The sequence below is a fragment of the Enhydra lutris genome, unplaced genomic scaffold, assembly GCF_002288905.1.
Source record: "Enhydra lutris kenyoni isolate GAN:26980312 unplaced genomic scaffold, ASM228890v2 scaffoldscaffold3, whole genome shotgun sequence".
In the NCBI taxonomy this organism is placed as follows: domain Eukaryota; kingdom Metazoa; phylum Chordata; class Mammalia; order Carnivora; family Mustelidae; genus Enhydra; species Enhydra lutris.
Genome location: NW_019154087.1, coordinates 84,509,232 through 84,530,015, shown reverse-complemented (window position 1 = coordinate 84,530,015; position 20,784 = coordinate 84,509,232). Strand labels below are relative to the sequence as shown.

Here is a 20,784-nt window from a genome sequence, read left to right as displayed (position 1 = left end):
TACTGCAGACCGATAAAAGTGACTTTCTGATATCTCTGGGAAACTTTCTGAAGTGGGGATATGACGGGGAGGGAAAGGACAGAAGGGGGAGGGCATGTGCGGGAGGGGAAAGGCAGGAAGAGCAGACCATTTACGAGTCAGGGGGGTATCTGGACTCAAGGCAGGAGGGCCCCCAGGTCACCGCACCAGCTCGAAGTGGGCGGCAGGAGTCTGTGCCCCTCGCCTGGGACACGTAAAAAGGGGCCGAGGGGGGCTCACAGGTCCTTGGGAAGGAGCAGAGCATGGCAGGCACATCCCCATGGGCTCGGGATGAGAGCAGAGGAGGGAGAGCTTGGGTGTCCCCCTGTCTCTTGCTCCTGCGAGTTGTTTACATAACAGTGTCCCATCTCTTGGCTCCGGAGGAATTGAGAACAGATGCAGATTCTTGGAAAGTAGTGCCTTTGGTGCAGAAAAAATAAAGGGAAGATGGCTGCCACGTGTGACCAAGGGCCTCCCTGAGGCCCAGCCCGAGCTGCGCCATGTGTGCCTCACAGGCATGTGCAACTATGCGAACACGCTTGTCTCTGGCATCACAGGGACACGGGGCAAATGGGGAAACAGAGATACAAGGCACCCAAGGCATGGGGAGCAAAACTACCCAAGCTTCTTCCTCAGGTAAGAGGGGATGATCATAGGACCCATTCTTAGGGGTCCCAGAAGGACTGAATCAGAGAAACCACAGAAAGACCTACCAGGGGGCTTGTAACAGAGGGGTTCTCAGCACCTGTCAACTCTCTCATCGTCACTCCTGCTCACAGAAGTACCACGAGTGGTGATTTTGTAACCACTGCTGTCACTACCTTTCCTGCTACCCTTCCCAGCCTTCCTCACCCCCTCCAAGACCCACGGAGCTGGCCTCAGGCTCCCTCCATGGGAGCAGGGGCAGTCAGGACAGCGGCAAGAGGGGAATTAAAACGATAGGTTTTCGGAGAGGAAATTAGAGGCTCTTTCCCCCTTCCTCCTATGTTTGCTTGTGCTAAAAATAATGCCAGGAGTTCCTAACTTGGGCTTTTCTCAGGTCGCTCATGTTTCTGGGTAAAGCGATGCTGAGCCAGGGGCCCCCTGAGAACACTCACAAGGACACGTTTTGTGGCAAGTCGAAGCGATGACTCTGAACGAGTCTATTTTGGCTTCTCAAAGGAGCAGGATGAGACATGAGGTCTGACTCACTGCCTAAAACATGTCTGCATCTTTCAGAGAGGGGTTTATGTTACCATGTTTACTGGCTGGAAAGACTGAAGAGAAATGGGTTTATGTTCCGTTGTCTAAACAAAATTCAGACGCAGTCCACAGATGGACTCTTGTAAGGCTGACCTTCTCTCGCTCCTCCTGCTTCCTGCAGACCTGATTTAAGAGTCTTTCCTAGCTCTTCAGTTTTTCCCCTGCCAACACGAGGATGGAAACAGCTGGTTTGGAGCCTCTTGATTCCAGCTAGCTGTAGTCCTGGGGCTCCTGTGTTTCACTTCTGGGGCAGGTGTGGACATCACTCCCTGGGGCCACGTCTCCCTCCCTGCCGGCTGGCTCTAGAGACTGGGGCACCCCCTGCCCCCACCCCACCCCCACCCAGGAAATGCAGATGGAGCCCCTGGAGGGCAGGAGGGCACGTATTGGCTTTGGGTATATCTCCACTTTCCACACTGAGGTGTCCTGACCCTTGAAAGTTTAAGAGGGGGCTGGAGATCCATGGTGGTGGTGGGGGGATGGGCTAGGGAAATTACAACTTGGAAAGAAATTCCAGAACCTCAGGAGAGACAGAATAACCTGACACTTGGTGGAGGTCATTGTGATCCGGAGAAAAGGAAGGATGGCCTTCCACCTTAAGACCCGGAGCTCAGTATGCTAAGACATGATGTCAGTGGAAGAAGGAGATGATGGAGATGCGGAAGACGGACCACGCCAGTCCAGAGGAAGATGGCAGCTTTGTTTTCCTAGGTCCCTGGGGACCCACATAAAACTCTGAATCAGAAAGTCGGTGTGTGCTGCAGAAATGCTGTCACCCTTCACCCTGTCCAACCCCTGCCACGTGTCCCCTCGTGCCTCCAGAATGGACAGTCCTAGCTGGGGCTCAGCGGCAGCTGGGACAATGATCCTGTCCTCACTGCAGAGAATATGGAGGAGGGGAGGATGGTGGCAGGGGTTTCAGAATCACAAGGTGCTGTCATGAAGGGTGAGGGCCTTCTGCTCACTCCCCCCACCCTCCCCATGTGCTGGGAGCCCTCTGGCCAGAACAAAGCCCTACAGATGGGGCAAGGGCCTAACATTGGCTCCCAGAGGCCACATCACATCTGTGGGGCTTTGATCCAAGATGGGGCCTGCTCTGCACATGGTGGGAGCTGGGCAGAGTAAAGGAAAGTCTCCTCTTTGGAGCAGGGCTGTTCCTGGGTCGCTGGGCTGGGCCCTGGGCTGTGCCTCCACCGCCCTGCTTGCCAGCTCCCAGCGCCTCTCGTGGGGCCACCTGCAGGGTGAGGACTCATCCCCGGGCCACAGCAGGGGCAGAGCGGCTCTGTGTCCAGCTCCGCCTGGACCCTGCCGGACCTGGGACGTGACGTGCCAGTGAAGTAGGTGTGGCCCCGCTCCCTGGGGCACAGGCAGGGTCATTGAACCACGGCATGGTGCATATAAGAGAGGACATCTCAGGGCATTTTCTTCTACCTCTGGTGGGCAAGGAAGGTGCTAAAGGGGTCAGTCTTTAGGTTTCATTTGAAAGCTTTCAAAGAACATAGTTCCGTTCCTCACTGTAGCATTAATCACATTGGGAGTGATAATTTTCCCCATGCACACTGATTTGAGCCAGGGTTCTCAACTTTGGCTCCACAGTCAGTAAATCTGCTGAAAGAGGATGTTGAATCTTCTAGAAATAATTTTTTGTTTTTGGGTGAAGAAGGGCCTGCTTTCATCATACTCCCAAAGGGACCCAACCGAGGTTTGGGGCCAGAAGTCCTATTGAAAGGTCCTCCTACAGAGCCTGGACATGTCCCCTGGAGCTTTGGAGGCTGGGTGCTGGGGGCGGGCAACAGTCTTATGTTCCCTGAGATCTCATGGCTGTAGGTTCTCAGTTACGGATGAGGAAGGGGTGGATTGAAGGGACATATGCTTGGCCAGAATGTTTTTTTCCACCCATCCCTCCCAAACCACCGATTAGAACATCTGTAAGCACAGAAATGAAACAGGACGACAGGAAAAGCATGGGGTGGGGTGGGGTAGAGACCAGGATGCTGGAGCTCCAGATCAGAAGGAACACGTCCGTGGTGTCACCATGTGTATTCTTAGAGGACAAACCACTGCTTGGAGAGCTAGCAGATGTCCCGCAGAGACTCCCCCCATGTAATGTCGGGGCAGACCGCCACGTGTGGGACAGAGATGCAATCACGTCCAACTTACAGCGGGCAGCGTCAGCCCCCGCTGGCCCAGGGCTCCCTCCCATATGCTTTCTAGAGGCCATCAGGCACCAATCTGCTCACGACTTCAGTTTTACTCTTTGACGTCCAGCCTGCTGAAGGCTGACATACTTCTGTATGGAGACCAAAAATTCCCTGGCTAATTAGGACATTCAAAACATACGGATAATAATTATGAAGGAAAATCAACAAGTTCTAAATTCTATCCCTAGGCTTTTTCTTTTGAAACAGATTGAACAGTTCAATCCCTAAACCGGTTTGACTGTGACAGGAGCATCCATTGGGACACGGAGAAGCGCGCAAGGACAGGTTTCTGATGAACATGCAGCAGAGGTAACGGAAAGAGCTGGAGTCAGACAGACGCGAGCCGGGGATCCGCGCCTGGCAACTTCCCGTTGGACTTCCTGGACCAGCCCTATAAACACCGAGCCCCCACTCCCTTACCCTTGAAAATGTGCCTGGCACTGAGAAGGGGGTCAATAAAAGTCAGTTCTTGTGCCCCTCATGGGGGTCGCTACGTTTTCCAGTTGGAAGGACGCCTAGTCCTGGCGGGGCTGGGGCTCCTCAGACTTAAGACATGACATACACACCATTGCCTGGTGATGCTGACAAAATGCAGATTCTGGGGCGAAGGTCTGCCACGGACTGACTCTGCCCGCCCACGGGCCTCCCTGTGAGAAGGAGGGAGCTCTGCCGCAGAGATGGAGGGCATCCGGGGAGAGGGGGTGCTCACTGGGGACCCCTCGGGGGCTTGCTGCCCTGTTGCACGGCAGGGCTCCCCCACTTCGTCTTCAAAAGTGTGTTCTCTTCTGTTCCCTCTCCCTGCCCAAGTCAGGTCCCCTGCAGGAAAATCTGAATAAGCAAGGGCAGTGGGCTCTGGATTAGAATGAGAATCAAAGGCAAAGAGGAAGAAAAGGCAAGGAGATGAATGGGTGGTTTCTGTTGGCTCCAGCTAGGGCCAGCTCTAGGATTTCTGTTCTGGTGCAGGATTCATAGCACTGGGGCCAAGTCCACAGGCTGAGGGCTGGCAGGGACAACTGGAGGTCCCTGCTGATGTGGCCCAGATGGTCTGACATCACAAGGCTGGGTTGAGAGACTGGGTCTCATGACTGCTGGGTCCAGAACCCTTGCCTCCACACCCACTACCTTCCTGGAGATATTTCAAATATACATATATATATATATATATTTTTTTTTTTTGAGGATATTTAAAAAAATATTTTATTTATTTGACAGAGAGACAGCACAAACACGGGGAGTAGCAGGGAGAGGGAGTAGCAGACTCCTCACTGAGCAGGGACCTGACATGGGGCCCGATCCCAGGATTCCGGGATCATGATCTGAGCTGAAGGCAGATGCTTAACTGACTGAGCCACCCCAGTGCCCCTCACATATATTTATAAAAATCCAAAAATTGCAGAACCCCCGAGCACTGGGCAGAGTGTGAACTTGCCATAGATGGACGTGAAAACCATCAGCTTCGTGTCAGCGGAGATGAAACAAACAAGATGTTTGTTCCCTAACATTAGGCACTGGAGGCAAGAAAGAGACCAGGCTAGGGGAAGGTGAGGGGGGCTGGGGCAGCTGGCGGTGGAGAATGGCTCAGTAAATGTGGAAGGCCACTGTGGCGACCTGGACCCCCTCTAATGTGGGCAGACCCCGCCTCCTGGATGTGTGGCCTCTCAGCTCTCTCTAGAGCTACCCTGCAATTCTGATTCCTATGTGGGCCCTGAACTGTGTCAGGCTGCTGGTGATGCAGGAGGGCTCACCTGTGGCAATCATGCCAGATCCACGCATGGCGGCCATTCTTGGGTCGGAAGTCAGACTGCCCGTTGTTGTGGATCTGGGAGGAGAAGCGCAGAAGGCGGCGGTAGCCTGTGGTGGGGTTGGTCTGGGCGGCCGAGGCTGAAAGGCAGTTCTCTTCCATGGCACACTGGAGCATGAACATGGGGCGGTCCTCCAGGTAGGTGCTCTGCTGGACGATCTCCGCATTGAGGACCAGGTCAGGGGCAGCTGGGGAGCACAGACATAGTGTTCAAGCAAGAGGAGCGACCCCCCTCACCCTTCCAAGTCTTCTGCTTTGGACTCCTGAGCTGGGACCAACCCCATCTCTGCCTAGCATCACCATCTGGGATGGGCTCATGGTCTCTCTAGGTCCTCTTCCCCTCCTCTTCCCAATTCCTCTTCCCCTCCTCTGAGAGTCCTCTCGGACATCTCTGCAGCTATCAGTGCAACATGATGGGCAAAACATGAGCGTCCATTATATTGTTATCTCTCCTTTTGGGTGCCTGGAGATTTTCCATCGTAAAATACAAACAATAGCAATGATACTTGCTTCCCGGAGAGAGAGCCCCGTGAACACCTCGGTCTGATCCTTCTGGGAGGGATGCACAGTTTACAACACGTGTGATAGTGTATGTGGATTTACAGTCTGCTAATACCATTTCCCTTAAAACAGATCTTGACATATTTCCTTGTTAATAAATACCCATTACACATGCATTTTATGGCTGCATAATATTGAATTCATAACCCTACCTCCTATTTCTCGATACACCAGTTGCTTGCCTTTTCTCACCATTAAAGATAAAGCTGTGATAAACATCCAGGAGTAAGTCTGTGTTTATAACTTATTTCTTCAGAGGGTATTTCTAGAAGTGACATTGCTGGACGGAAGGGCTGCGTGTTTTCAAGGCTCTGATGCGTGTTTCTCAATAACGGATTCTTCCAGTTTCCACGTATCCCATTGCTCTGCATGAGAGTTTCCACCAAGTGCATTTTTTTTTTTTTAAGATTTATGTATTTATTTTAGAGAGTGAAAAAGTGCAAGCTCGGGGAGGGACACAGGGGGAGAGGCAGAGAGAGAGAGAGAGAGAGAAGCAAATACCCGGCTGAGCGTGGCTCCTCACACCTTGGGGCTGGATCCCATGGCCCTGAGATCATGACCTGAGCCAACTGAGTCTGATACTTAATGGGTTGACTGTACCACACAGGTGCCCTCAGGTGCATTTTTTAAAACAAAGCTTGATTGAATCAGTGAGCACACTGCACACTACAGGTGTTTAAAAAAAAATTACCAATGGCTACACTCTGTATTTCCTCAACAAGCCTATTAGAAGGTTTATCTTTTTTTACAAAAGGATTAACCGTAGGTTTCCCTTTAAAAGTCAGACTCTACTATTTCTAGTACATCTGAATTCACAAAAGTATTGCCTGTGAATTACTTGTAACGGGATCCGTCCTTCATTTTCTGACAAGTTGCTTGTAACTGGAGCGGGTGTGCTTCTGAGCTTTGTTTCCGTCCAGTTCACCAGAGCCTGGAGGGCTCCCCATGGCCCCCAGGCTGCGTGTGGAGCTCTAAAGACACACTGGGACCCCCTGGGGCCGGCAGCCTCTAGAGAGCAAATCCACCTGCAGGGGATGGATGTGGAGCTGAAGGGTCTGGAGGGGGCCACACAGATGAGATGTGGGGTAAGGAGTGGAAGACAGCAAGTGGAGGGCTCTCCTTTGTTGAGAACTACTTCTTGGAGGACACACACCAGGAGGCATGGCTGGTGCTGAGTGTCCTGGTCACACTTTTATTGGAGGCTGTAATGAGTCTTATTCACTGTCTGTACCACAGTCGGTACTCCGTGGACAGTACTTCTGCTTATATCTGAGCTGAGCGAATGGGTCTCCCTTGCTCTTTCTCTTTCTCTCTGTCTTTCCACCAAGCATTCCAGTGAACCCTGTGCTAGGCTCTCTGGACAGTGCTGCACAAGGCTGACCTTACGTTGTCGCAGGAGAGACAGACAGAAGCCCAATTAGCTGCTTAATTACGGTTGTGACCAGAGCCAGGAGGAGACATATGGAGGGTGTTGGATATTATAACCAGGGGACCCAGCGGTGGGGAGGAGGTTGGGAAGGATTTCCTTGGAGGCAATTAGGGTTTAGTTGCTCCCTGGAGGGGGAGCAGGGATTACAAGGAGTAGCCCTACACGCTAAGTAGCACGTGTCAGGTCCCTGAGGCATAAAGGGGCACCTCTGTGGCTGGGCCACCAAGGAGGGGTGGGAGGTGGGAGGTGGCTCCAAACAAGGCTGGACAACACGTGCCTTGTGCAAGTTCCCGAATTCACCTAAGTGCTGTGGGGAAGCCTGGAGGGATTTGAACAGGACAGAAGCATGCATGGGAGACCAGCATGGATTCCGGCCCTGGGGTGGGGGAGCCATCGGAGGGGCACCCGTCACTGTGGGGGTACCACCAAGGAGCCTCTGGGCTGATACAGTCTGGAGGAATGGCGCCTGGACACGGGCCGAGACGTAGAGGGAGTAGAGAAGACATGAGAGGTAACAAAGAAGACGGAGTGTATATGGAGGGGTGGGGGGTGGGTCAGCAGGAAGAGGGAGAGAAAAGGAAGACTTGCAGATACAGGGTGGAACTGGTCGGATGAGAAATAGTAATTATGCAGAATATTCCTCATCTGCCAATACTGTAACATGCATTAAGCCAGATTCGCTAAGAGCTGTGTCCTGGCCCAGATGGCCACTGTTCCCCCGCCTACCCCAGGAGTCACTCTGAGTGATGCCTTTGGCCTAACTTGAGTTCTCAGAGCCCCACAAAACTCATTTTTCACCTTCCATGAGGATGTCAAGGGCACTGTTGATCTCATAACTGTCGTCTGCGTGAGAAATTCCCTTCCATGTCAGAATCTAGAACAGTGGGCGTCTCTCATCTCATGGGTATATTTCTGCTTCATGGACACTGTGGATGACATTAATGACCAGGTTTCCCTCCTTCCTTTGGCTGTTAGGAAGCTCCTGGTGAATTTTATGACCTCCTGACAGTACACGAATAGGACTCCATAGCACATATATTTTTTTAATCTCTCTCTCGGTTCCATTTTGAGCCAGTAGCTTTTTGCCAATCCCTACTTTTCACATCTGATCTTCTCCTAGGCTACCTTGAATTTTATTTAGGTTTATGTTATTTTCCTCTTGGAAATGATGGTATATTACAAATATAATTAAATTAAGAAGCCAAGAAAAAGCCCCTGACTGCTGCTCTCTGTTTGGATGTTCCTCCGGGGGAGGCCGGTTAAGAGTGATGAGCTCTTCCTTGGACAGGGTGGTCCACCCAGAGAAGCTCACGCCTAGGGGGTGGGAGGAGGGCAGTCCTGCCTTACAAGGAAGGCTTAGAAAACGCTGGGTGAGTCTAAAGGGGTCAATGGTGCACAAAGCTCCCTAGCTCAGGTCTGGACCCCTGGCTTTCCATGATGGTAAGAGATGGCGATGGCACACTACTGTCTTCTGGGCACTCACGCGTGTTTCCTGTCACATTTAATTCCCATCGTCTAGGAAAAACTGTAACTAGAGATCAGAGTGGTTAACTCTGCCAAGATTAGCTAATAAAGGGCAGGTGGGGTCTGCTCTCAGGTTCTCTGGCCAGATCCGGGGCCTCTTGTACCTCCCAGATTCACAAGGGAAAAGGCTAAGTGTGGTTTTAGAAGGTCAAGGCGGGAGGGCAGCACTGTCACGAGGCTCCGGAGAGCAGCGTGCCCACAAGGCTGCAGGGCTAGTCCTCTCTCTCTCTCAGCACAGAAGGGAGCCTTCATGAGCTGGGCCATTCTGAGTCCCCGCAGGGGTTCCCCTTCTATGTTTTCAGTCTCTCTAGGATTCCCAGGGACTCACCAGGAAGCTAAGTTGTCTCCAAGGTGTGAAAATAAGCAATGCTTTTTGGAACGGGTTGGGAGGAAGGAAGCCAACACACACGGAGCCCCGGGTATGTGTTTCATCTGCTTCCCTGGCCTCAGAAACGGCCCTGAGGAAGGTGCTGTCTTCCTTGTTAACTGGTAAGAGCTGGGAGTTCTCAGGGACAGAACTCACGGAAGGTCCCCTGGTCTCCGGTGGCCCCGCCATTTGAACCCAAGGCTCCCAGACTCCCCAGTCCCTCCCTCCTGCTTCTCTTTCCACGGTCAGCAGGCAAGTGTTGGGGTGTCTGTGTGGGGGAGGGAGCATGTGACCCCCAGGGACTCTCACTTTCTGAGCAGGCGACTCCGGCCCCATACTGCACCGCGCCCTGGGGGCAAGCCACATCCTCGTCCTGGCGGCAGTGTGCCAGGGACAGCTCGGTTCCCGAGCACTTCACCCCACTCATGACCACCTTGTTGGCGTAGATATTTCCGTGCCAATACCAGGTCTCCTGGAGGAATCAAAAGACATGGGAAGAGTGTCACCGTGAGCTGTCACTTTCTCATATTCGGTCAACTTTCAGCCTCAGGAAAATCCCAAGGCTGAAGCTAAATGTAAGCCCACTTTTTCTAAAATGGGGACAGCGGCGGCACACACAGCCACAGCCCCGAGTCACGCAGTTTGCTGGTGGTGGAGTGGGGGAGAGCCCCGTGCTCTGGCTCTGCCTCTGGTCCCTGTGGGGAAAATGTGGCTAAGGTTTTGGTCAAACGGCTGTCCAGCGTTGTATGTCAGGAACGGCAGGCGCCGGTAACTCAGGCTGCTTGCTCCCCAGCCCTGAGCCCAGAGGCAGACAGGACTTGCCTGTCAGGGTCCTGTCTCCTTTAAACCTGCACGTGCTCTCGGAGTCCTTGGCACAGTGCTCCCGGAGATACTGCCGATCTATCAGAACGGGCAGGAGAGAAGAAACCTGTTCACACGTGATAGCTCATCATGCGTACATCCTACTGGTTCTCCTTACGGTCGTCCTCTGGAGAGAGGACTGGGGCCTCAAGAAGGGACAGGGTGCGTAATCGGTGGCAGAGATCCGGGCCCACATCATGACCCTGCTGAGGCCCAGGTGTGTTAAGAATGAGTTGACCGGGAACGAAAATAACGGGATGGGCGCTCTGCGAAAGAGCACTATTTTCTCCTCTTGCTTTGGAGCCCAGGGAGGACCCTGGCTTGTCGAAGCAGCATTAGGAGAGACAATGTGGGAAGCCAGGACCCCGGAGAGAATGGGCAGGGCTCTCAGAGGCCAGGCCCTTCTGAATGGTAGAATGAGGAGCCACAGGACAGCTCAGGATTCAGCTCCTACCCTGGACCCAGCCAGCCCGTGGCAGGCAGTCAGGCTCTGCAAGGCTTCGGAGCTGACCCAAGTCAGCTCCCTCCCTAAGAAATCCTGTTCGGGAGGCAGGACTCCCACCCCCCACCCCGCCTCCCTGCACAAGAGCTAGGGGCAGGGTTAGCAAAGCAACGTGGGACCTCCAGACATTTTCCTTTTCTCCAAACACTGAGGAAGTGTCTAGAGCCAGGACACTGAGGACCTGAGGGGTTCCTTCCATGTCACAGGGAGGAGAAGGGATGCCTGGGAGGGTAGCCACATTGGCCCAGATCATTACACAGAAGGCTGGTGGGGGTAGAGATGGGAACAGACCTCAAGTCTCCCATCTCTGGCTTCTCCTCCCCCCACAGCCTCCTCCTCACAATGTGTCCTCACAATACAGCTTGCAGAAGTGAATGATTTGTGAAGCCAAAATGCTTCTTGCCTCTCCTCTGCTGCCTTTCGATAGGGGCAGGGGCTTAGCTGCCTTCAGCTGAGTCCCTCTCTTTCAGGAAGGGGCTGGCTGGACGGCGGGAAAGGCTTAGAGGTTTACCAGCCAATCAAGGGGAGAAGGCGTGAGTACAGACGCCGGATGGGAAACATGGTCTGGACAGAGGGGCCTCCAAGGGAGTGAGAGCTAAGGCCTCTGGGGTGCCAGGCCTTTGGGCTGGGTGGTCTTCACTGCCCCATAGGACTGAGTTGCTTCCCTCTGCATAGGCACATCAGAACACCCCAGAATCAGCCCACAGCCCAGGGTGAATCCCAGTGCTCTAAGCAGAGTAGACCCTGGAAACCAGAGTCCAGCCCTGTATTCTGTAGCGGAGAAAAGAAGTCCAGAGCAGAACATGACCCAGAGCCAAGGCCAGGATGAGGTTCCTGGTCCCTCTCCCCCCAGCTCAGGGCACTTTGCTGTCCACCTCCGGGGCAGCTGGGGAAGGTGCATGGAAAGCAGGTCCTGACTGCGAGAGTCAGGGTCACACTGGATGGAAGGGGCCGAGGTGGGGGCTTCTCACCTGGAAGGCATTGCTGGCAAACCCCAGGCCCAGCTGCCGGCAGACCACCATGGCCTCCACAATGCCCCAGTTCTCACCACACACCGTCCCCCATACGAGGGACCCGTTCCTCTCCACTAGCACCTCCACACGGCCCTCGTACGGGTTCCGGCCCCCGTTCAGGCGCAGCTGTGGACAGAAAGAAAGGCAAAGTCACCAGATAGGAACGGAGGGGAGCTGCCCCACCGTATTGCCATGTCTCAACTTCCCCCAAGCCGGGGATTCCTGCCTGGGACACAGTCAGCGTCAACAGCATCACTGAGAGCCTGCTGCGAGCCTGCATGGTGCCCAGCGCAGGCTTGTGTATTAGGTCCTGACCTGCAGGCAGCCCAAGGCCTTAGAGGCCTGGGCACTGACCCCCACCGCTGCACCAGCCCCTGCTCCCTGCTGCCATCCGTGAGACGCCTGGGGAGGGCTGCCCTTAGAAGCAGACACCCGGGAGGATGCGCCAAATGTTAGAACTTAAATGGTAGAACTTAAAATGTTAGAACTTAAAATTATTAAAAATGTTAGAACTCCCTGAGACTTCTTCCTGGGTTTGGTCATCAGCACACCCTCTGCTTGGCTGGTTCCAGCTCCCGAACTCATCTGCCCCCGTCCCCACTGTCCTCTCCACCAGAACTCCCTTCTGTGACCCCGTAACCAGCCGCATATTTGACAGTTCAAATGCTGTCACAGCTCCGTGTGTCAGTTTCAGAGAGACCCCAAATCTGAACGTGGCGTCTTCTCCATCTCCATCTAAACCTGTGTTCTATCTCCTCCTTGTTCCCCTATTGCAGCAAAAGGTACTCCCGTCTACTCCCGGGGCAGCACACTTTCTGCAAAGGGCTGGGAGGTGTTTTAGGGTTCATGGGTCATGCGCTCCGTGTCATAAGCACGCAGCTCTGCCGCACAGCTTAAGAGCGGCCCGGGCTAATGGGTCAATGGCCAACCGTGGCTGTGTTCCCAGTAAAACTGTAATGATAAAAACAGGCAGAGGGATAGGTCTGGCCTGCAAGCTGTCCTTTGCTGATCCCAGTTGACTCTGTTATACAAGCCAGCCATCCCAGAGCCGTCCTCCACACCGTCCCCTCTCTCTCTCCCGCAACATCCGGTCAGAACCTTCCTCGGTGGATTTTATCTCCAAAGACTCTTTCCAGTTCATCGCTTCCCTTCGCTCTGCGTGGACCCTCTTGTCTCAGCGCCATCATCCCCTGCCCGAGCCAGACCCCCTCCTTCTCTCCCGGCCTCCATTCTGGACTTCATTACCCGCTTGTCTAGTCAGAAGCCAGCGTCAGCTTTGAAAGGCCCCTGCTCGTATCGCTTCTCGGCTCGGAGCATGGCAGCGGCTTCCCCTTGCTCCGCCACTCACGCTTCCATCCTGTTCTGTGACTTCCAGGCACACAGGCCTTCCTCCAGTTTCCACGGCTACCTCTCTTGACCGAGTCACGCAGTAAGCCCCATGTAAGCCCACAACATATAGGTGCCCTTCTGCCCAGCTGATCCTTGTTCACCCTTCCGAGTCCGCACCCTGAGCCACTTCCCTTTCATTGGGGTCCGTGGCCCTGGACACACTCCGTCGCTCCCTATACGTCTCCCTCTGAGCACTTCCAACAGTTATAATTAAGCTAACTCGCGATTTAACATCTGTCTCCCCCGCGCGAGTATAAGCTCCTAAGGGCAGAGCTGTGTTTGTGCGGTTTCCTGTGTGATCGAGAATTAAGACGGTAACTCACAAATGTCAGGTTCTCCAACAATACATTTGGAAAGAATGAATGAATGATCAGTCTTAGGGACTGAAAGCATGGACCAGCTTAGGTGAGCTCAAGCAGAGAGATCCAGAGATTGGGGAAGGGCTCTAAAAATGCTCGCCTTCATCCAAACACCTTACGCTGCTTCCTTTATATGCCTAGCAATTCATTCCTTTGGGACAAGGCATGACGCCTCCAGGAACCCTCACATACTGGGCTGTTGGCTTGCCAGTTCTTAGAAACAGCATAACTCCTGGGACATACGTCTCAAATCTTATTATGGATTTAGGGGTTTCAAAGGTCAGTGAGGTCAGCTGGCAAACAGACAAACCAAGGGCAGCCATGATGCCGAGTCTACCTCCCAGGCTTGTGGAGAGGAAGATTTAAATGAGATAATTCATGGAAAATCCTCACATCGTTAAGTGCTCAAGAAATATTAGTCAGCATCCTAGTAATGATCTTTATTAGGGTGGAGTCCCTTCAGAAATCAAAACTCTCTTCAGAAGAACTAGAAGGGGTCAGAGCAGGCAAGAAGAGGGCTGGCCTTTGGGAGGCCAATGTTTATCTTCTGAGAGTTTCTGGGCTGAGAGTCGGGGTGAAGGTAGGCACTGGACACGGTCTTAGATCTGGATCGTACTTTACCCACGACTAACATATCTTTGGGTCTATGTAAAAACACAGACAAGTAAGATGAGCAGAGCCACTGAGAAAATCCCAGAATGGCAGAAGGCAGGCTACCGGGCTTCAACATGCCAAGGAAAGGGCGGCACCTTGGGCAGGGCGTGTGTTTAAACCCATCGGGGGCATCTCTAGGTCACCACAGGTCATCCCCCTCCCCTGGTGTGGTTTCCAGCTGCCCCCACCAAGCCCGTGCACCCTGGGGAGGTGGAGGCTATGGGAGTGGACCCATCTGGTGGGCCAGGTGAGCACTGAGGCTAATGCCAGCGGGCAGTGAGGCTAAGAGCAGAATGACTTTTAATCGGGTTTGTTACTGTTTTAGAGTTCCTTGTGGACAGTGCCTTGCCTTATGGACTATTGTAACAGTCCATGACAGGGACCAGGGTTCCACGGCTCTGGGAGTTTCAAGATGCACTGGGGGCCTTTTCTCATTTTCTTTTCTTTTCTTTTCTTTTGTTTTTTATTTATTTGACAGAGAGAGATCACAAGTAGATGGAGAGGCAGGCAGAGAGAGAGAGAGGGAAGCAGGATCTCCGCCGAGCAGAGAACCCGATGTGGGACTCGATCCCAGGACCCTGAGATCATGACCTGAGCCGAAGGCAGCGGCCTAACCCACTGAGCCACCCAGGCGCCCGGGCCTTTTCTCATTTTCTAGAGAAGACCAGAGGGAGCAAGAGGCCAGCCATGAAGCTCTAACACGGCCCAGGACACCGTTCTCCATGCCCCCGGCCCCACTCTGAGGCCCCAGCATCCCCCAGCCGGATGTGCCAGCTAGAGGTGTTCTGCCCTCACCAGCATGGGAGGAACCCTGAGAGGCCTCGGGTCAGCCAGCGAGGATGCCAGGGAAGGTCCAGCGTCCTCAGAGTTTCTGAAAATAACCCTCGCACTCCCCTTTCCTTATTCCTTTGATTCTCAATGGCAGCAGTCTGGGGTCTGAAAGAAGGGCGCGGAACACAGGCAGCTACGTTCTCCTGAACACCAACAGGGAAAGCAAAACACTTCCCGCCAGTGCCGTCCGGCAAGGCTGCCTCGTGTTTTGATAAGGTTGTGGTTGACCAGTCCCACACCTATTTTGGGATGTGAGGGGGTAGGAGGCAAGGGAACATGACCCAGATGTCAGCCTGAAAGGAAGCACGGGCACTTGCCAACTCAACATTCCTCACACGGGCTTGGTCTTGCTAACCAGGCCGGGCCAGGGGAGGCCCACAGCTCAGAGGTGAACTGGAGGTCAGCAGGGGTGGTCACCCGGGAAGCCCACCTGCCCTTCCCAGAGCCTGCTGGGCTCGGCTCCCCCCTCCCAGCAGCAAGAGGAATGAGGCTTTGCTGGGGCCGGATGACCAAAGCCGCCGGCTTCCAAGTGTGCCGTCTCTAGTAGCCATTCAAGAGAACAGTCGATTTCCTACCGAACAGGGGTGGCAGAGAAGCCACGGAAATCATCTCCCTCAACGTCCTTCTTTCCAGAGGAGTAAACTCAAGCCTCAAAGAATTATGGAAGGAATCGGCCAGTGAGTGACGGCGAACTGACTCGTGTGCCCGTGGAATTCCCGCGCTGCAGCCCCAACCCATTAATACGGCTGTATTTGGAGAAAGGGTGTTTCAAGAGGTAATTACGTTAAATGAGATCATAAGGGTGGGCCCTAATGCAATACGACGGGCACCCTTTTAAGACGAGGAAGAGACACGGGGGTTGCATACACTGAGGCCGCATGAGGACACAGGAGGAGGCGGCCATCCGTGAGCCAGGGAGAGAGGCCTCGGCAGGAACCAGCCCGGCCAGCTCTTCGATCTTGGATTTCTAGCCCCTCCAGTTGTGAGGACCAGCATTTTTAGCGTCGAAGCCTCCCAGTCCGTGGTGTTTTGTTATGGCGGCCCCAGCAAACCAACACGTGGTAACAGCTGAGAGTCTCGGCGGTTCTGTCTGGCGGACCTGCCGGTGCCCTTGGCAGCCCCGAGCCACACCATGTGACAGGCTGGCCTGCTGCGAGGCCGAGGCAACCCGTATGGCCTGTGGGACTTTCTTTCACAGGGGACCTTGCCCATTTCCTTCCCAGGGGATGGGAGGCTGGGGTAAAAGTCTCCCAGGCCTCCTGCTTGAGCTCAGGGAGCACCTGCTGGAGCCTGGAGGGCCCGTGCAAGGGTGAGGCCGTTGGTGCTGGAAGCGCAGTGTCCCCACTGGCATTGCCGAGCGCACGGCCTGGCTCAGCCATCCCAACCACAAAGTGCATCTGGAAAACATCACTTTCTTTGGCCTAGGTCTTTCATTTGGGTTGAAAACCCCATTCCACCCACCCACCTCCAGTCAGCCTAAAGGTCAGGCTGCCACGGCATACCAGGACCGGGGCACGTCACCTTCCACAGCTCTGTACGGCTATCTTGCAAGGCTGCCAGACAACTGGAGATGGCAAGTGTCTCCCGTAGCCATGGACTTGTGGCCTGTACTCCCACTCACCCACAGGCAAACGCACAGCTTGGCTGAGGGCTGTGGGGGTCCCATTTTGGATCCAAATACATGTCGTGGCTGACCGGTTTGGCATGCCGGTGCCAAGGTCAAGAATCAGGGTCAAAGCAAGAACCCAAAGGGAGAGCCATCTTGCGCCCTGATGTGTCTGCATTTGCTCGTTTTTAAAATAAGCACTTAAGAAACTCTTCCAGTGGGCCAGCCAGGTAGCAGGTGACGCCCGGGACCCAAACAAATACGTGGGACCGTGAAGAGCAATGAATAGAACGTACTGGACCTTTCCTGAGGATGGGGGAGACCGAGAGGAATTCATCTTGTTGGCTAGCCCTGTGGGAAAAACCACCCAAGCCGGGAGACACGCTGATGTAGGATTTTAGACACTTACCTCAGGAGAGGACAGGTGTCTCCAGTATAATGTTGTTAAGGTTTCCCTGTCTTTCCCTCTGGTTACCAAACTACACTTTTCTGTTCCAAAATAATGTCTATACTGTCCTTACCCTTGTGTAACTTGTAGACCTGCTGTCGACGTGGTTGCCCTGGGTCCTTGCACAGGTACCATGCCAAGGGTGTCAGAGGTGCTACAGACCTTGAGACCCTTACAGAAATGACTAGCGATCATGCCACATGTCCAGTCCCCGTGCAGGGGGTGGCATGCAGCAGGGGCCCGATATCTGCCCCTGAGGAACAGCGTGCTTATCCATACATTTTCTCCCTCGGCACACTTAATGAATACAAGGCGACAAAGTCGTTAATAGTGACAGCAGCGGGGCCTGGCCCTTTCTGAGCTCATCCTCAGAGCACTCAAATTCCACCTGTGAGAACCCTTGAGTGTGAGGCCACCTGGCTCAGACTTTCTGGGGCTCAGTGACCAAAACAGAGCACAGCCCCTCACCTTCTTCTGGAAGCCCATGGCGGGGATGTTACATCTCACACCGGCATCTTCTTCGTGGTTGCAGCCTTGAGACTCGGCATTGAATTTGCAGTCTATGATGGACTTCTCATTCCCGGTGCACTCAATTTCGTTGAGGTGGATGGGTCCTATCCCTGCGGGAGGAAAACAAGCATGTACTAGTGACAGCTTCCAAAGGAAAGTTTCTGGAATGTGCAAGAAAGTCCTAGACAGGAAGGACGTGTTTGTCCCATCCTCAAACTCTTCCAGCTGCGGCCCATCATCAGCTCAGGCTCCAGGCCTCCTCTCCGAGGAGAGAATTGCTTCTTGTCTTGGGATTCACTTCTCCCCTGAAAGCAAATCAAATGTGCCACTAACTTCCTGCGCGACCCTGGCCAACGCACTCAGCCTCTCTGAATATTGGTTTTCTTCTGGGATAAAGTGTTGGATGAGAAGACGCCTAAGGTCCCTCTTCAACTTTAATACCCTTTGTGTTTTGAACCTGAAGGGGTGACTAGCCCTACAGAATTAGAGTCCCTGCAGGAAAGTGACAGCACAATCAAACTGGATGATTTGAACAGTTAGAAAAAGGGATTTTGAAAATAAAGGTAAGGGGTGCCTGGGTGGCTCATTCAGTTGTGTCTGACTTTTTTTTTTTTTTTTTAAGCGTGTCTGACTCTTGATTTCAGCTCAAGATCTCAGGGTCCCGGAATCGAGCCCTGCACTGGGTGCCACGCTCAGTAGGGAGCCTGCTTGAGGATTCTCTCCCTCTCTCTCTCTCTCTCTGCCCCTACCCCGCTCGTGTGCACGCATACTCTCGTGCTCTCTAAACTAAATAAATAAATCTTTAAAAAAAGAGAAGATAATAAAGGTATAGACAGAGTGTAGGGAAATCACAAAATCACAATGGGCAGTCCAACACTCAGAGGCTAACAATGGGACACAGAAATGGCTCCTAGGCCTGCAGGAGTGAGGGGAAGATAGGTGTCCGACCCAGGAGAGCAAAGAAACTGTGTGGAAAGGCCACCTGTTAAGAGCCGTTCATTACTCCTGGTCCAAGAGGGACACAGCGGCCCTCAGGGACCCTGCAGGGAGAAGAGACACCTGGCCTCCCTCCTCTCCCCAGCCTGTCTCCTGCTGGTGCTCCCTGCTGCACGCACCTGAGTGTGCCCCCTGGGCACTGGCAGTGTGGACAGGGGAGCTGCTGGGGCAGAGACAGCAAATCATGTGGCAAGTGACCAATGGTGAACATGCAGGGCAACTGCTCTCATATGTACCCACATAACCACAGGGAGCCCCCCACTGCTGGGGAGAGAGAATTCCCAACCTGACCATCCTCGACTTAGCTCAGCTCACAGGGTTACCTCCCCTCTGTCTAGCCCATCAATGTGGATGGAAGCCCAGTTCTCTCGAGGAGCTCTGGGCTGCACTGACTCCCTCTTTGGTCCCTGCCCTGCCTAGGATCACCTCTCTCTCCTGACCCTCACCCACCATCCTCCTCTTGCTCTGGTCCTGCCCCTCAACACTCAGAGACTCACCCCCCATCTGACAGCTGCCCTCCCCTAAGCACTGCCCGCCCCCCACACCCTGACCTGTCACTTTCATCCCCATCAGAGTAAATTTCTTGGAAATGCTGTTTTGTCCCCTTTACTTCCCTGGCCAGCAGAATGACCACCTCCCACCTGCTTCTCTTCTAGCCGTCTCCATCCTGGGAAGTCCGGTTCAATGTTCTCACCAGAACCCAGAGCTCATCTCTGGTACTCCCTCTTTCTCTGTGGTTGACAAGGAATCCATCACCACACCTGTGTACTCCGCTAAATCTGGGTGCTCTGCATTTCTGCCATCACAACGCTCATCCCACCCTGTCTTCTCCCATTTGGATAAGTGTAAGAGCCTCTAGGCTCTGTCCTGCCTGTTCATTCCAAAATATTCACCACAGGGCAGCCCAAGAGTGCTGTTGATGCCTGTTGAATCAAGTCACTCCCCATCTAAAGTCCCTGGAATGGCTTCTCACTGCATCAAAGGGTAAAATCCACAGTCCCCAGGTGGCCAGCTCGGCACAATGTGGCCTCTCACTTAGCCTTCTGGCTCAGCCTGCTCCTCCCACCTCTGCTGTCCCACCACCTCTCCTTTGGCTGCTTGACTGAGCTGAGCTTTTCCTCTGCATGTATACCCTCTGTCCGGACCATCTTCCTCGCCCCCTCACCAGCTAACTCTCACTCAGCCTTCAGGGCTCAGCTTTGACCACTTTCTTCAAGAAGCCTTTCTGATTCCTGTCTAATCTGAGCCCCCTCTGTTCCGTGTCTACTTCCCTACTGGGCTGGAGGCCCCACAAGGGCAGACGTCATGTCTGTGTTCCTTCTGTGATCTCCGTTGCAGAGGTTTCCAGAGACACTCTGTATCTAGGCTCACCAAGGCCAAAATTAACATCCAGGAGCAACCTATGTTAGCAAGTGAGAGCCAAGTTTCCCTTCCCTTGGAAATTCACAAATTCACAAATTCAATTCACAAACAATAAGGCTTCCAACTCAATCGATTAAAACACAGTGACTACAGCTGGAGGCATCCAAGGTCTCAGAGCACAGAGGCTGTGACAGCACAGACCCCGAACAGGGTCCTGGAGGCAAGCAGGGGCCCCAGCTCCGGGAATCGGGTGGACACAGAGATGGGCAGCACCCTTGGACCTGAGTGTCCGACGTGGGGCTTGCTTGACGACTGTCAGAAGGATGGCGTGTATTTCTTGAGCACTTACTACGTGCTGGTTCCTGTCCTACACACATCGCGTACATGAACTCATCAAGTCATTGCCGGTCAGTACAATGAGGAAACAGGGGGCTGATGATGAAGTAACGGGCCTGATGGAGGAGCCAGGAGGCAAAACAGGCAGTCTGGCTCCACGATGGGATTCTCTCCTGATGAGAAAACCCCCGTGTGCTGGACGGGAGCGGAAGGTTGCTGTGCAAAAGCATGGAGCGTTTGGGAGCACCTGCGTTCGTCATCTGGGGATGCTCTCTCGGCCCCTCCAACACCTCCTTTTGCTGACCTAGCTAGAGCCCATCTCCAAGGATCTCAAAGCCTTCCTCGGCCCCACTCTGCCAGACACCAGTTCACCCCCACCTGCAGCTTCTTCTGTCCACACTTCTCCCTGGGAGGCGAGGGGAGACTAGAGGAGGGAGCCTGCATCTCCTTGGGGAGTGACGGGCGCTTTTGGAGCCCTACCTCCCTCATCTGTCAAAGGCCATAATGACATCTCTCTGGCGGGGTGGGGTTGAGGAGGAATGACAGACACCAAGGACGGTCAGTTACCAGCGGCTCAGGAAATGGTAAGAGTATCCGGATCCCATCTCATATCCCGCGGCCCCTCTGAATGCAGGTTCTCTTTGAGGGAGGCTATTTCTAGTTTCCCCCCTTTGACACGAGCTCCAGGGAAGCAGAAACCATTACCATAAATGTTTGTGGAATAAATGAATTCTCCATTCCAGGGCCCAGCCCAAACAGTCCTCAGTGAACGCT

The 20,784-nt window shown here is 53.8% G+C and overlaps 1 protein-coding gene across 4 annotated transcripts in view; it reads right to left on the bottom strand.

Moving 5' to 3' along the window:
- Nucleotides 1-20,784, bottom strand: part of LOC111154976 (lysyl oxidase like 2) — a 60,474-nt gene that overhangs the window by 5,482 nt on the left and 34,208 nt on the right. For all 4 annotated transcript variants that reach the window (XM_022514934.1, XM_022514952.1, XM_022514961.1 and 1 more), the window contains 4 exons: nt 17,275-17,426; nt 11,478-11,645; nt 9,453-9,615; nt 5,207-5,450 (listed from right to left, as the gene is read on the bottom strand). In XM_022514934.1, coding sequence (XP_022370642.1) covers nt 5,207-5,450; nt 9,453-9,615; nt 11,478-11,645; nt 17,275-17,426 — 727 coding nt within the window. The remainder of the gene's footprint in view (nt 1-5,206; nt 5,451-9,452; nt 9,616-11,477; nt 11,646-17,274; nt 17,427-20,784) is intronic.